This window comes from Gymnoscopelus braueri, assembly GCF_963280865.1.
Source record: "Gymnoscopelus braueri genome assembly, chromosome: 15".
Taxonomy (NCBI): Eukaryota; Metazoa; Chordata; class Actinopteri; order Myctophiformes; family Myctophidae; genus Gymnoscopelus; species Gymnoscopelus braueri.
In genome coordinates, this window is record NC_137620.1 from 23043531 (window position 1) to 23057926 (window position 14396).

General features: G+C 42.7%; 2 protein-coding genes across 4 annotated transcripts in view; one reads left to right on the forward strand and one right to left on the reverse strand.

Annotated features, from left to right (window-relative positions):
• Nucleotides 1–1695: 1695 nt before the first annotated feature.
• Nucleotides 1696–10925, forward strand: cct7 (chaperonin containing TCP1, subunit 7 (eta)). Its single transcript, XM_080451297.1, has 12 exons — nt 1696–1755; nt 2873–2956; nt 3385–3454; nt 3978–4084; nt 5426–5604; nt 6106–6277; nt 6679–6843; nt 7745–7933; nt 8033–8130; nt 8244–8376; nt 9242–9448; nt 9990–10925. The coding sequence occupies exons 1-12, from the start codon at nt 1750–1752 to the stop codon at nt 10218–10220; spliced, it is 1641 nt and encodes a 546-aa protein (XP_080307423.1). The 5' UTR covers nt 1696–1749; the 3' UTR covers nt 10221–10925.
• Nucleotides 10926–11632: 707 nt separating this feature from the next.
• hspa12b (heat shock protein 12B) overlaps nt 11633–14396 on the reverse strand; it is a 30820-nt gene continuing 28056 nt past the window's right edge. For all 3 annotated transcript variants that reach the window (XM_080452092.1, XM_080452094.1, XM_080452093.1), the window contains 2 exons: nt 14246–14396; nt 11633–13703 (listed from right to left, as the gene is read on the reverse strand). The exon at nt 14246–14396 is cut by the window's right edge and continues 40 nt beyond it. In XM_080452092.1, coding sequence (XP_080308218.1) covers nt 13221–13703; nt 14246–14396 — 634 coding nt within the window. In that variant the 3' untranslated portion in view covers nt 11633–13220. The remainder of the gene's footprint in view (nt 13704–14245) is intronic.

Consider the following 14396-nt stretch of genomic DNA (forward strand, 5'->3'; position numbering starts at 1 on the left):
TTACAAGCAAAAGTTCGGAATTCAAAATTGACTTGAGTAAAATTACAAAAGTATTGGCATCAAAATGTACTTAAAGTACCAAAAGTAGAAAGTATTCATTCACACGTTTTCAAATGTACTATAAAATGTATAAACATCCTTTGAAAATAAAAGATCTACAAGCTCAAAGTGACGCGTTGTGGGCTTGTAGATCTGCTATTTTCAAATTGCCAAAGGTCTGAAGTGTTTTTGTAATAATATTCGAAATCTACAAAGTAAGTAGTAACTCAAGTTTTCAAATAATTGTTGTGGAGTAAAAGAACAATATTTGCCTCTGAGATGTAGTGGAGTAGAAGTAAAATTGAACATTGTAAATACTCAAGTAAAGTAAAAAGTGCTCAAGTACTTACGTACAGACAGTACTTGAGTACGTACTATGTACTTTCCACCACTGCGTACAAGCAGCTCCACTCGTACGGGATGCTACAGGACTTATATCGAGTGCACTACAATTCACAAGCCAATCAAATGCCCCTATTCACCGGTGCTGTGGAAAGAGTACAGAATGTACATTCAAGAACACTACTGGCTCTAGTGTAATATGATGTTAAAAATGTCTAAAATAAATACATTGAATAAATAGAAGCTCACAGCGTGGAACCGTACAAACAATGAAGTAGGCTATTTACAATATAAGCTAAATATGGCACTATCAAAAAGTACAATATTATCTAAAGTTGTAATCTTGGAAATCTGGGCACCAGGGACATGTGGGCACCTGGATGAATGGGCACTTGGGCGTGGAGATAACTGGGCACCTGGACGAGTGGGCACCTGGAGAGGTGGCCACCAAAATCATCTGGGCGGTGGGCACTATAGGGACATGTGGGCACCTGGACGAGTGGGCACTTAGGGGTGGAGATAACTGGGCACCTGGATGAGCCCAGATGGTTTTGGTGCCCACCTGTCCTGGGGGTAAATGATGAACAAGCCTTGTTGGTGTAGCCTACATTTACTTGAATAGGTTACTACTGATTTGATTGTACTTCAAATTAAATCTTTGTAAGAATTATAATTATACATTTAAATAAAAATAAAATAAAAGGACCGATTGATTGATTGATGTACTTTGTTTGTAACAGTACATGGAAGTACAAATTCACAATACAAGACTGAATATTCTTGATTCATTATTCAAATATAGAATATTCAATTGCAATTGTCAATTCAATCGTTATATTTAACAATTTAGCATTACCTTTCTCAAACCGTCAACAGTACTTTATCTTATTTTATTTATTTTTCTATTGTTCTTTTTGTGTTTTGATGCAAAGGTTATATTGTATTAACATTAAACGATAATTCAATATCAGCTCCGTCCCCAAAAATTAAGTAATTGAGTACTGTAATGGCCTACTTAAGTAATTTTTTTCAGTATCTGTACCAGAGATCTGTACTTTACTTGAGTTTTTGTATTTTTGGATATGCTACTGCATGACTTTCACTCCACTACATTTCAAAGACAAAATGTACTTTTGACTCGACTACATTTCCAGGAAGGGAAAAAGTACATTATGAATTAAACACTTAAACCCTATTTCAAATATAGTGAAATAAATGAGCAGATCTACAAGATCACAACGCATCGCGATATGTTGTGAGCTTTTCAGGCTGCTTTGCGTTCTTGAACGTACCTCTCTAGTGCGGTCCAGTTCGCAGAGCATTGTGGGATTGGATGCCGGTCGAAAGCTTCTCGAAGGAACTGCAAAGATGATGGTGAGTAACGTAGCATTCATGCTTCATAATAATCCATCTCCATCCTCCTCGGTATCAACAACTATCTGTGTCTATGTTATACGCAAATGTCATCACGTCCGTAGACATTCGTAGGAAATCAAAATTTGTATTTAAAACGACAATTAAAGTATTGTATTGTTCCCTTAATGCTATTGAGCCTGTTAGCATCCCCCAGCTATGGGCGTATACGATGATGCTACTGCTAGCCAGCATCCAGCCACCAGCATGAGCATGCATTTACACTACAGCTTAACCAACCAGGGCCATTTGGTTGAAAACCCAATTATTATAAAATGCCTCATTTGTTACGGTCCCCTCTAGAGTAGAAACGTCTTGTTTACAGTCTTAACCCACACTAGCATCCCAGTGAAAATGTCAGGAAACCGGCTTTGTCCTGCGAGCTGTCAACCATAGCAACTCATAATAGCAAACAATGATGCATCATTATGATACTATTCTGCCTTGGCTTCGACATTATGTCCACTCCTGTCACCTGTTGTTGGTGATCTAGCTAAAATTGAGCTATTAGCTTATTTACACTTCGTTGGTGTGGATTATGCCTCGGTGATGATGATGCACAACAAACAATAGCCATCCATAGACTACAGTCAGGATGGAGAAGGGCTAGTAACATCAGTGGATGATGTCACTAGGATTAGGATGGAGAAGCATTAGTAACTTAACTGTATGGTAACTGAGCTGATCAGCTGACAATGACATGCATTTATTGGTTCGATTGACGACTGTCTAGTATTTGAATGACAAGGCAATCAAAACTGCTTCTCACAACACAAGCATCACACCCCAAACTAGAGAGTGACCATCCTGCTTTTGGCACTTGAACTCACTTGGAGTGTTGCCACAGCTTAAATTCCTGTCTGTGTAACTGTTATGATTATGAGCTTTACCGACCATAACTATAGTATGAGTCAATAACTCACCATTTTCGTTTGATGTTTTTAAATTGATTTAGACTTGTTTGAGCTAGAATCAAAACCACGTTTTATGCCTTGAATTGTGAAAAAGCTGTCAGTTTCTCTCCTATTTTCCTTGGATCTTCTTCCTTGTTCATACCCATCGCCTGTCTCTCCTGCAGAACGCACCAGTTATCCTGTTGAAGGAGGGGACTGATACGTCTCAGGGTATTCCCCAGCTCATCAGCAACATCAATGCCTGCCAGGTCAGACAAATGCTACCATTTGTGTGTCCGTCTGTCTTGGTGTGTTCGTGTTGTTCTGTGGGTCACCTTGACACAGTGTGTGTGTGTGTGTATAACTAGCAACATGAAAATTGGGCTGCAACCATCGATTATCTTGTTAGAGATTATTCTATCGATTAGGCTGCTACATTTTTATACTTCATCTTACAACATTGTTGGGCAAAAATAACAGATCTACAAGCTCACAACACTGAGCTTTTAGAGGTTATATTCACTTTTTAATCTTTGGGGGGAAATCAATTTAGCTAAAAAAAAGAATAGTAGCAAATTGTTTTATTAAATTCATTTTTTTTTTTACAAACGATTAGTTTGATTAGCTGTTGCACCCCTACATGAAAATGGACTAAATGTCTTCTATTTATTGTACTTCATTAAATATTGAATTCCAGGTAATTGCTGAGGCTGTCAGGACCACCCTGGGGCCCAGAGGGATGGACAAGCTCATGGTGGATACAAGGGGTGAGGCTGGGTGGACATATACAATACATCCAAGTGACAATATAATACCTGCCAATAAAGAGCACACAAATATTGACCACTTCACAGAAACATGCACTAGCGTGGAGACATTTTCCAAATAGTAATAATGAGTAATAATGGCTAGTGCTTTACATTTTCCATTCTACAATGTAAGTCAGCAGTTTGACCACTTCTAGAAATTGCCATGTTTGTAAAGACTTATGGGATGTTCGTCTTGGGGGTTTTATTAACCTGGATACGCATTGCCAATAAATGCTTATAGGAAGATTTCCCAAAAAGAACACTAGCAATTAAACTAAAGAGTGGATTTATTAGTGGTCAGTAGGATAGACATCCTGAAATGTCCCAGTAAATCAAACCAGGGTACAGACAGAAATTCATATGGTCAAACAGTTGAAATAAATGGAAGATCATTTAAAAAAAAAAAAGAAGTTTTGTTATGAGTGTAGAGTAATTTGCATGGATGTTGTGGTGCAGTATAATTAATAAGTTCTATGTGTAGGTAAGGCCACCATCTCTAATGATGGCGCCACCATCCTGAAGCTGTTGGATGTGGTCCATCCTGCTGCCAAGACCCTGGTGGACATCGCTCGCTCCCAGGATGCTGAGGTGTGTGTGTGTGTATTTTGACCCCGTTGCATGCATGTCTGTTAGTTGACCACCTCTGATCTGATTTCACTTCCACGCTCAGGGCCATTACTCACTGTCCTTCTCCTGCCATGCGTCCATCTGAAGGTTGGGGGTAGCAGTCCTCCATATCAGGAATTCCGTTAGCCGGTATTTACCGGCCATTGACCGGTAAAAGTTTTAATTGGCCGGTTGGGAAAATGGTGTTATTAGGCTATTTTATCATTTAAGCCTATTATTAATATTATTATTTGGATAAAGTAGTTGGCTACAAACAACCATTAAAATCATAATCATTTAAAGTTTTTATCATGATCTGACTGTGGTTTAATTCCAGACAGCCTGCTCTGCTGCGCACTGCAGTAGTAGATTCGCCTATTCGTTGTACGATGATGTCGCGCATTGAACATATCGGAGCTACAAGCTCACAGCACGTTGCAACGTGCCGCGTTGTGAGCTTGTATGTGTGCTATTTTTGATACGCCACCAAACAAGTGATAGACACACAGCTGTGTCTCCTCCTCATCAGCCAGCGTGGTTCGCTCGCGTGTGTTGATAAACAGAACCGGGATTTTCCGAGGTGATAGAATCTGAACCAAACCGGACCCAATTGTCGATAAAGGGACCCGAACACGTGTGGGTCGTGGATATTATGCAAGCACAGTGACTGTCTGTCTGCAATGGATAAAGTGGTGAAAGTTGGGCGACGGTGTCGCGCATGGAAAGGCTCTGCCGCAGCTCGCCCCAAAACACCCTCGCCCCCATTTTTCAGGCGGACCAGCGGTTCTTGTATTTGTTTTACAGGGCAGGATAAGGGTAGAAATAGATTTAGGATTAGGTATAGTTTTACTGAGGTTAAGATTAGGAGTTAGGTTTAGGCATAGTTTACTGATATGTTTAGGAATACCAGGCGAATACAGCCGGATTTTCCCCGGGGCGACGGTGTTTTGGGGCGAGCGGGCGGTATTCGTTGCGCAGCAGTTCACTCATGCCCACTTTATTCATTTCATTTTTTGGCAAGCGACATCTCTGCATGATATAGTAGATCATATAATTTAGTTATCTATAAAAACAGGAACAGATTGCATCTGTGATAAAGTGGAAAGAAGCGCAGCTCTAAAGTAACAAGGTGTAATGATCAGTTGGGTGCATGTATGCAGTGCAAACGCCCATGTGACGTTAATTATAATATATGGCCGGTAAATGTATTCTTTGGCCGGTAAAATATAATCCTGCCGGCCATGGTGGCCGGCCCAAAAAATGCCTAGTGGAAACCCTGCTCCATATATAACCTATCTGCCTTCCCCTCTCTTCCATTTCCAGGTGGGAGATGGCACCACCTCTGTCACCCTCCTGGCTGCCGAGTTCCTGAAGCAGTTGAAGCCGTACGTGGAGGATGGCCTTCATCCTCAGACCATCATCAGAGCGTTCCGTACCGCCACCAACCTGGCCGTCAACAAGATCAGGGAGATTGCCGTTACCATCAAGAACAATGACAAAGAGTGAGTTTCTGTCTGCTGTTCTGCACCAACTCCGCCATAACTACTTTACGTCTCAGCAAAGAGCCACAGTAACCCTTAATTTATAAAAAAAAGAAAAACTGAATTTATACTTGGACAGTGAAAATAACACCGGCGCACATCTAAGTATAAATCACTTTTTATACTGCCAAGCCTTTGGCACAACAGAACCTATTTAAATTATTTCCCCATTCAGTTTTATTATAGTGCCAAATCACTACAAGTTGTCTCTATATAGAACAGTGACCCAACGTCACTGCCAATGTTTTCCCCCTGATCAAACTCTCCTTTAATGGAAAGAAACCTATAACAGAACTAGGCTTTAGGCTGGGTGGCCATCTGCCATGACCATGTTGGAGGAACAGAGAGAGAATGAGAGAAAGAGATTCATTGAGGGAGGGAGGAGGGACACACAAATATGAACAACAATAGTAACTATGGTATAGTCTGACAACAATAATAAATGTCTCTTTGTCTGTTCAGAGAGCAGAGACAGCTGCTGATTAAATGCGCATCCACCGCCATGAACTCAAAGCTGATCGCCGGTCACAAAGAGGTCTTCTCCAAGATGGTGGTCGACGCCGTCATGTCGCTGGACGAGCTGCTGCCCCTGAAGATGATCGGAATCAAGAAGGTCCAAGGTGGAGCCCTGGAGGTCGGTCTCAACCGTACAGGATTACAGAATCATATTTAAAGCAGCAATCCATAACTTTCATGTTCTATACGGTAATTAAAATTGAGTCTCCTGCATGAGACCAAATTTCGAACTCTTGGTCAAGACGTTATGCCCGCCTGCCCTCTCAATGGGAAGAGTAGAGAGACCACATCCAACCACTGCAGATGTGTTGGTTATATTGCATTAACATACTCTATCATACAGATTGGTTAAAATGAAATTATTCATTAAAATAGGTTATGAATTGCTGCTTTAACATTAAACAGTCCCATATATGAAGTCAGATAATATGACGATTGAAGATTTAGATAACATTAAAAGTTTAGTACAGTTTTCCTCACATTGTCATTCTTTGTCCTACCTCCTCGGTTGTCCTGCAGGAGTCCCAGCTGGTGGACGGGGTGGCATTCAAGAAGACCTTCTCCTACGCCGGCTTTGAGATGCAGCCCAAGCGCTACGAGAACCTAAAGATTGCTCTGCTCAACGTGGAGCTGGAGCTCAAGGCCGAGAAGGACAACGCAGAGGTCCGCGTCAAGTCAGTCGAGGTGAGACCTCAAGTGCATGGGGACACGCATGCACGCTAGCTACACCTCAGTACAACAGGTTTACAGACCTACACAGGTTTACACGCCTACACTGTTGATTATGGTGGGTCAGATGTTTGCCACAGATGCCTCACACAGACACACACAGGTTTACACACCTCGCACCACACATCTAGATTTGAAAATATAGTGAACTGCGATGTGAGTTACAGACATTTTTGGGGCTTTCCTGCCTATTATTCAGGTAGTACATTAGACTGTATATGTGGTATGCGCCTGAACCACTAGGCCATCAGTACACAACCAATCCATACATTCTTAAATGCATTTAAATACATGTATTGTGTAAAATTGAGCCATGGGTGTTTTTGGGGAAAGCCGTTTCTGTGGTGCTTTGATTTCCTAATGAGAACCCCACCATAAAACACTGCCTATTGTCTCAGTCTCCCAGTTTATTTAACTTGGGAAACTGGTCTCATATAGACCTGCACAATTATGGCTAAAAGTATGGTAATTATTTTGGTTATGTCATTGTGCTTATCATTGCCATATCTTTGTCAATTATTTTATTGTGCATACAGTATCTCCCCATCCATCAGGAGAGCCTGATAGATGGGGAGATTGGTTGCCCAATGTTGTATTTTATAATTGTATTGTATTTGCTTTATATATTAACCCTTGTGAAGGGGTGAGGAGAAAAGCGAAAGATGCAACAGCTGAAATAAAAAAAAATATTACTTTAAATGAATTATGCCATGATTCTAAGTTTCACAAAGCATCGCATTACGACACGCTGTGAGCTTGTAGATCGTCTATTTTCGCTGTTTAGTATATGTCTGAAGTGGTTAGAATGTCCCATCCTGAATTTGTTCCTTTGTTCCTGTCCAACCCTTGTGTCCAGGACTATCAGGCCATCGTAGATGCAGAGTGGACCATCCTGTACGACAAACTGGAGAAGATCTACAAGTCTGGGGCCAAAGTAGTTTTGTCTAAGCTGCCCATCGGTGACGTGGCCACACAGTATTTTGCCGACAGGGATCTATTCTGTGCTGGCAGGGTACAGGAGGAGGACCTCAAGAGGACCATGATGGTAGGACACTAACGCAAGATGGACATTCTTCTTGCTTTTTCAGCTACACAGCTTAATGTTCACGTGATTGAAGTGCATTGTGTGTAATGTCTCCTCCAGGCCTGCGGAGGCTCCATTCAGACGTCAGTAGGAGCCATGTCGGACGACGTGCTGGGACGGTGTGAACTCTTTGAGGAAATCCAGGTTGGAGGAGAGAGGTAGGTGGTGTAACTTGACTACCCTGTGTGCGTGTGTGTGCTGTTCATCCCCCTGTGCCTTCTCCCAAGTGAAATTTTATTTAAATGCGTGCGTCATGGTTCTCTCTCCTTAGGTACAACTTCTTTAAGGGCTGTCCTAAGGCCAAGACGTGCACCATTATCCTGAGGGGCGGAGCAGAACAGTTCATGGAGGAGACGGAGCGCTCGCTGCACGATGCCATCATGATCGTACGCAGAGCCATCAAGGTTGGTTGACCCCTTATCATCACAACACGCTCCGTGTGTGAGAATATTTATTTTATGATGGCATTATGAAGAGTGACTAAAGACAGCCATATCTAACCAGCAAACAAATATTGCATCCCTTGGTAAAAAGCATAGTTTAAATGCATGTTTAAAGTGACTTTAAGGCAAGAGGTCCCACCACTTAGGCCTCCATCCCCTTCGGTCTTGTGCCCTCCGCTCCAGTTGTTGCCATGGCAGCCCTTGCGCCTTCATCTCTTGCTCTGTGGTTCTTCTCTAAGTGGCTTTAGGCCTTCCTCTCTTCCTCCTGCCTTGCGGGTTCCATGTTAGCGCCTGTTTTGTAATTGATTTATTATTTAGTGTTAGGGTTAGGTATCCCAGCTGCTCCTCCAAATAAAGTTGTAGATGTTTCAACTCTAAAACACTCCTCCAAATGTCTAAAGTTGACCCTGTTTCAACTGTGATCAGTGAAAAACACCAGACATCAACAGGCAGCACAGAATAGGCCCACAGCCTCTCCAGTATTGAAAACAATTCAAAACATTTGCACTCAGGAAAAAAACATTTGGGTGTAAACAGCCCCTGAAAGCAGGCATAACCTTATATACTTCTTTGCCAAAAATAGCCAGTTGTACATCGTCTATCCCCACCGAATGCTTACCTATTATGATATGCTTAGAATAGGGATGCTAGGGTTCATGTGGTTTAATAAAGGGGTTTCCATGCTTAGTTTTTTGCAGTCAAGATCTAGGTCACTTTTTATTTTGAGTTTCCAAACTAAAGTCATGCATTTTATCTTAATTACATTTTGCTTTTATTGCCTTAACCTTGGAACGTGAACTGACCTTGCCCCGCCATGTGTTTGCAGAATGACTCCATCGTGGCAGGTGGAGGCGCCATAGAGATGGAGCTGTCCAAATACCTGAGGGATTACTCCAGGACCATCCCCGGCAAAACCCAGCTGCTGATAGGAGCATACGCCAAGGCCCTGGAGATCATCCCCAGGCAGCTGTGTGACAACGCCGGCTTCGACGCAACCAACATACTCAACAAGCTCCGCGCCAAGCACGCTCAAGTGAGAACGGAACGATTGTTCTTGAGAAACAAACATTTATCAGGACAACTCGCAGTTTAACAGTTTAATTCCCTTACGATGTTGGTATTTAATTCTCCTACTTGGACAAAACATACAGCGATTAAACCTAATATACTGTACTTTGACCGGAGTCCCACAGGGCTCTACACTAAATCTATGGCAAGCTCACGACAGGTCGCGACCCGTTGTGAGCTTCTCGAGTTGCTATTTTCACTGTATGTTTGCCCCAGTATAGGTATGCTAGGGTTCATGTGGTTAATGCACAAGATTCTATCTTGTGCATTAACATTCTATCGAGTGTTGGCGTGAACAGTCAACCCAAAGTGGTGTATTTAACCACTTAATACCTGCCGTCCTTATTTCTGACATGTCATTAGGAGAACATTTTCCAACATTTTCCTATATGGAACAAAATTGCTGATTTTGTAGATGGGCTATTTTTGCGCAACACTGTCGTACCAAGAAATATAAAATAGGGTTCAGTGGTTAATGTCTACCATCTCTCTCTCTCTGTGTCCAGCCGGGTGGTATGTGGTACGGAGTAGACATCAACAACGAGGACATCGCCGACAACTATGCCGCATGTGTCTGGGAGCCGTCCATCGTCCGCATCAACGCCCTGACCGCGGCGTCCGAGGCAGCCTGCCTCATCCTCTCCGTGGACGAGACCATCAAGAACCCCCGAAGCTCCATGGACGGCGGAGGCGGAGGCGGCCGGGGCAGAGGCCGCGGGAGACCCCATGCTCACTAAAGGACCTCAATGTTTTAACTGGCATTAACAACCCCAGTGCAGGTAGACGTAGATGCACAAAGATTCATCTTATACCTGCACTGGGGTTTTAATGGCAGGAGAATTACTTGACAGATTCGGTCACTGGGGGGAACAACACATTTGGGACGGGAGGCGTAGGGAACACACTCGTACAAACAAGACGAGGAAGCTGGGCAATTAACAGTTTGAAGAAAGCTTTGATGGACTTAGTTAGAAACTTTATGTACTTATTGTCCCTTTTTGTTACTGACTTGGGCAGTCACTTATCATTTCAGCATATTGGCCCTCTGTAATGTGCAAATATGTCTGTCACTGGTTTTGTAACTCTGTTTGAAGCCTTACGAATTGGATGTAGCATCCTATGGAAATGTAATCAGAAAAACCATTGCAAGTTCCCTCCACTGTATTTTAGAATCCTTGAAACCACATAAAAACGCAGACACACTCCCATCCCCTATCATCACCCCAGCTATCATACTGTACTTTGAAGTCCAAGTAGTGGCATCGCGGAGAGGCGTGAGTCATTTTATAACTTGTGGTAAAAGCTGAAGCACTGATTTGGTTTTTGAGCAGTTCTGAATGTTGTTATTGGTCAGGTTGTTTAGCAGTTGTGACCGTTATTGGTCATTCTGTGTGGAACTATTTATTGGACCGTTCTCATCAATAAATCCACAGCAGAAACAGTGATGTCTACTGTTTTTGATGGTGCTCTGAACATGTATTTAAAAATGGAAAGTGAAGATGAACACGCAACTGGGTATGGGTACCAAGCTCAAATAAACTGATGTAGTAATAATCAACATGTGTTTCACAGCATAGCATTAGGGGTGTGCCGATACACTAATTTCACCAAACGATACGATACGATATTTGGCTCACAACTTCGATACGATTTCGATACGATACGCACTTTTTTATTATGAAAATATATGGGGGAGAAAAAATGCAAACAAATAATTCTGTTTTTGCATTATTCAGACGCAAACTTGTAGCTTTTCAGCTACAATAGCCGTTTTGAATCCAAATAGGGCAATAGTGTGACACCTGACCCGAAAAAAAACATGTCACCCTTTTCACCTCGGGGCTGTTTGCATGCCTGATTATTATTGTAAAAAAAATTCAAAACGATATTTATTTTTTCCAAAACGATACATATCGCGAAAACGTATCGCGATATATCGCGGGACGATATATCGGCACACCCCGCAATGTTCACAGTGATGATGACAGTATTGCGAGCCATCTGGTAATACAATACTGGGATTTGCTATTTAGTGTCCCAGAACAAAACTACAGGGAAAACGATTGGTTCACCAGGCCAGGTCAAGCTGGCTTAAATTCAGTACAAAATTCTTTGCACTATGCAGCCTTCCCACAATTGTAGAATGTAATGTGTGTAATATAAGCACAGTTTATTACAGTATAGACAATACAACAAGATTATAGGCACAAGTTGGATAGTGGTACAGTACATAGAAGAAGGACACAGAAGTTTCACTTCAGTTCCTTCTTTCTCAGCATTTAAAATACAGCCTCTTATAACAAGAACTATGCTGCCTCTCAATACCTTATCAATGGTTAACTTAATGCCACTTCAAACTGTGAGGATGCGGTTTGTCACATAGGACAATATAAGTGCCACAAAGCATTGACACCATTATGTGTGTCTCACATTTTTACTTAAGTAAAAGTATCAATACTGCCCTGCAGAAATACTCTTGTTAAAGTAAAAGGCAGGTAATCAAAATTTACTTAAGGAAAAGTACAAAAGTATTGGCATCAAAATGTACTTAAAGTACCAAAAGGAGAAAGTAGTCATTATGTAGACTGTCCCATTTCACAAGTTTTCAAATGTATACAAATCTTTTGAAAGTACAGTACTTGAGTACATGTACTTACTTTCCACCACTGAAAGTCAAGCTAAAATGTCTCTGTAATTGACAACGTTGTCTAACTTAATGTGAGTTGTCCTAATGTGAGTAAACCCCATCCAAACTGGTACTCTACCTTAACCACACCGGAAGGTAATGATGTGCAGTATAAGAGACTAATAAGGCATGTAATAAGACTAGTGCATACATTCATTTTATATGATTCCATGTTAGCTCGAGATTTATGTCTTGTAGCTTTGTCAGCTGGCAGTAAAGTCCTCTTTGGCCACTAGGGTACAGCAAAATCCATAAATGTCAGCGCTGAGGAACGATCGCTGTCATCCAGGTAGCATCAGAAATCAATCACAAAGTTACATTCAGGGATGGTGGATGATAACTCGTAATACCTGTCATCAACTGAGGGTAAAGGCTGTGTTTAAGCATGAGTGAATTTTACCCCAATGTAGTATAAACAGCTGTAAACTATGTATATTAGATCAGGCAGGATGTCAGAGACTTTCCAAAGCCCAGATCTCCGCTAGCCACAGTGAAGTGATGGAAGACAGATGTTTGGATCCCTGTGTGTGTGTGTGTGTGTGTGTGTGTGTGTGTGTGTGTGTGTGTTGAAGTCTGTCCCTAATGTGTATCAGGCTTGACAAAGTTCCTCTTAGAAAAGTCCCTTTCACTGTGAGGCAAACAATGTTTTGTTTGTTTAGACTAACAGGCCTACAAAATAATTTGTCTCAGGTTGGACTGGACTGGTACCTCCTCTGCGCTGGTTGCACATTCTCAGTCACGTGAGAAAGCTACAGTTCCTTCAGCCTGTTCAGCACTGACACAATTCACACTATTCACAAGTTTAGATTCTACCTCTAGAGATATGGAATCATATTCAGAATTCTTAAATGTGAACTGTATCACTTTGGAGAGGATTCTTGCAGGAAACAAAGTATCCCATTCACCAACCAGTCAAACACCCTGATCCCAATGTACCCTTTCCAGTACGTTTGATCTTGTTTTGATCAAATGATGAAATCAGATACGGTATAAAGTTTCTTTCTCCCCCTTAAATGTCTGTGTGCACTTCCTCCTCCCGTGACTCTCCCCCTCAGTTGGCCAGGAAGTCTATTGAGGCCCGAACCGAGCGGCTGGACATCACGTCCACGGCCGTGACTTTGATCTCCGTGTCGCCGAACTGCATGGTGGCTCGGATCTCCCTCCTCTCTCCTCCTCCTGATCCCGTTCCTCCTCCTGCTGCTCCTCCTCCGGGGACCGGCAGCGGCTCGGGCAGGTCCAGCGTTATCGTCCCGCACTTCCTGACCCCGGGGTCGGAGATGTACACCACGTCGTCCGTGGTGCTGCAGTAGATGTTGATGATGATCTTCCGCTGGCCCACGCGGGCCGGCGTGTAGCTTCGCCTCACCACCTCGCCGAGGGCCACCGATTGGTCGACGGAGACGAAGCGGTCCAGGATGTCGGTGCACCACTCGCGGCCGTCCTTGACGAGGAGTTTGTCCCGGGGGTGACGGCCCTCCACGAAGCGGTTCAGCACGCCCACGCCGTAGATGAGAGGGCAGCGACGCACGCGCACCTGAGGATGATGGACGCAGAGGATGTGATGGAGGAAGTACTCACATTTCTTTACTTTAAGTAAAAGTATCAATACCCTATTGTAGAAATAGTCTGTTACAAGTACAAGCTCGGCATTCAAAATTGACTTGAGCTTGTAAATCGTCTTATTTTCAAATTGACAAAGTATATAGGTCTGAAGTGATTTTGTAATAATAATCAAAATAAAAAAAGTAACTAAAGTTTTCAAATAATTATAGTGGAGCAAAAGTACAATATTTGCCTTTGAGATGTAGTGGAGTAGAAGTAAAATTATTGAAAATTGGAAGTACTCCAGTAAAGTGTCATTTTTGCGTTGGCTTGTATCAGATGTACAAGCTCACAGCACGTCACCTCGTGCCGCGCTGCGAGCTTGTACATCTGCTATTTTTGAACGTTTTTGAAAAATCTCGAAAGCGTGAGAACTACTGATTTAGGAGGCATTTGTAGAATCGGCCTCAGCTTAATGGGTTGTTTAAGGAAGGACACAAACAGGCGTTCCACCAGGCGTGCCAGTGTCCTCACCACGGTGGGGTCCAACCCAAACAGCACGGCTCCCTTCAGGATGGTCAAACCCACGTCCTGAGGGATGATGATGCGGCACTTCCGCCCCAGTGCATTCTGGACCGCCCTCTGCAACATGGGCGACTCCGCGAAACCCCCGACCAGGAAGAGG

Excerpts from the sequence above, each read along its gene's own strand:
- cct7 (XM_080451297.1), top strand. Across the intron at positions 5,605-6,105 it reads ATCAAGAACAATGACAAAGA|AGAGCAGAGACAGCTGCTGA; the intron begins GTGAGTTTCTGT and ends TTGTCTGTTCAG. Across the intron at positions 7,934-8,032 it reads ACCTCAAGAGGACCATGATG|GCCTGCGGAGGCTCCATTCA; the intron begins GTAGGACACTAA and ends TGTCTCCTCCAG.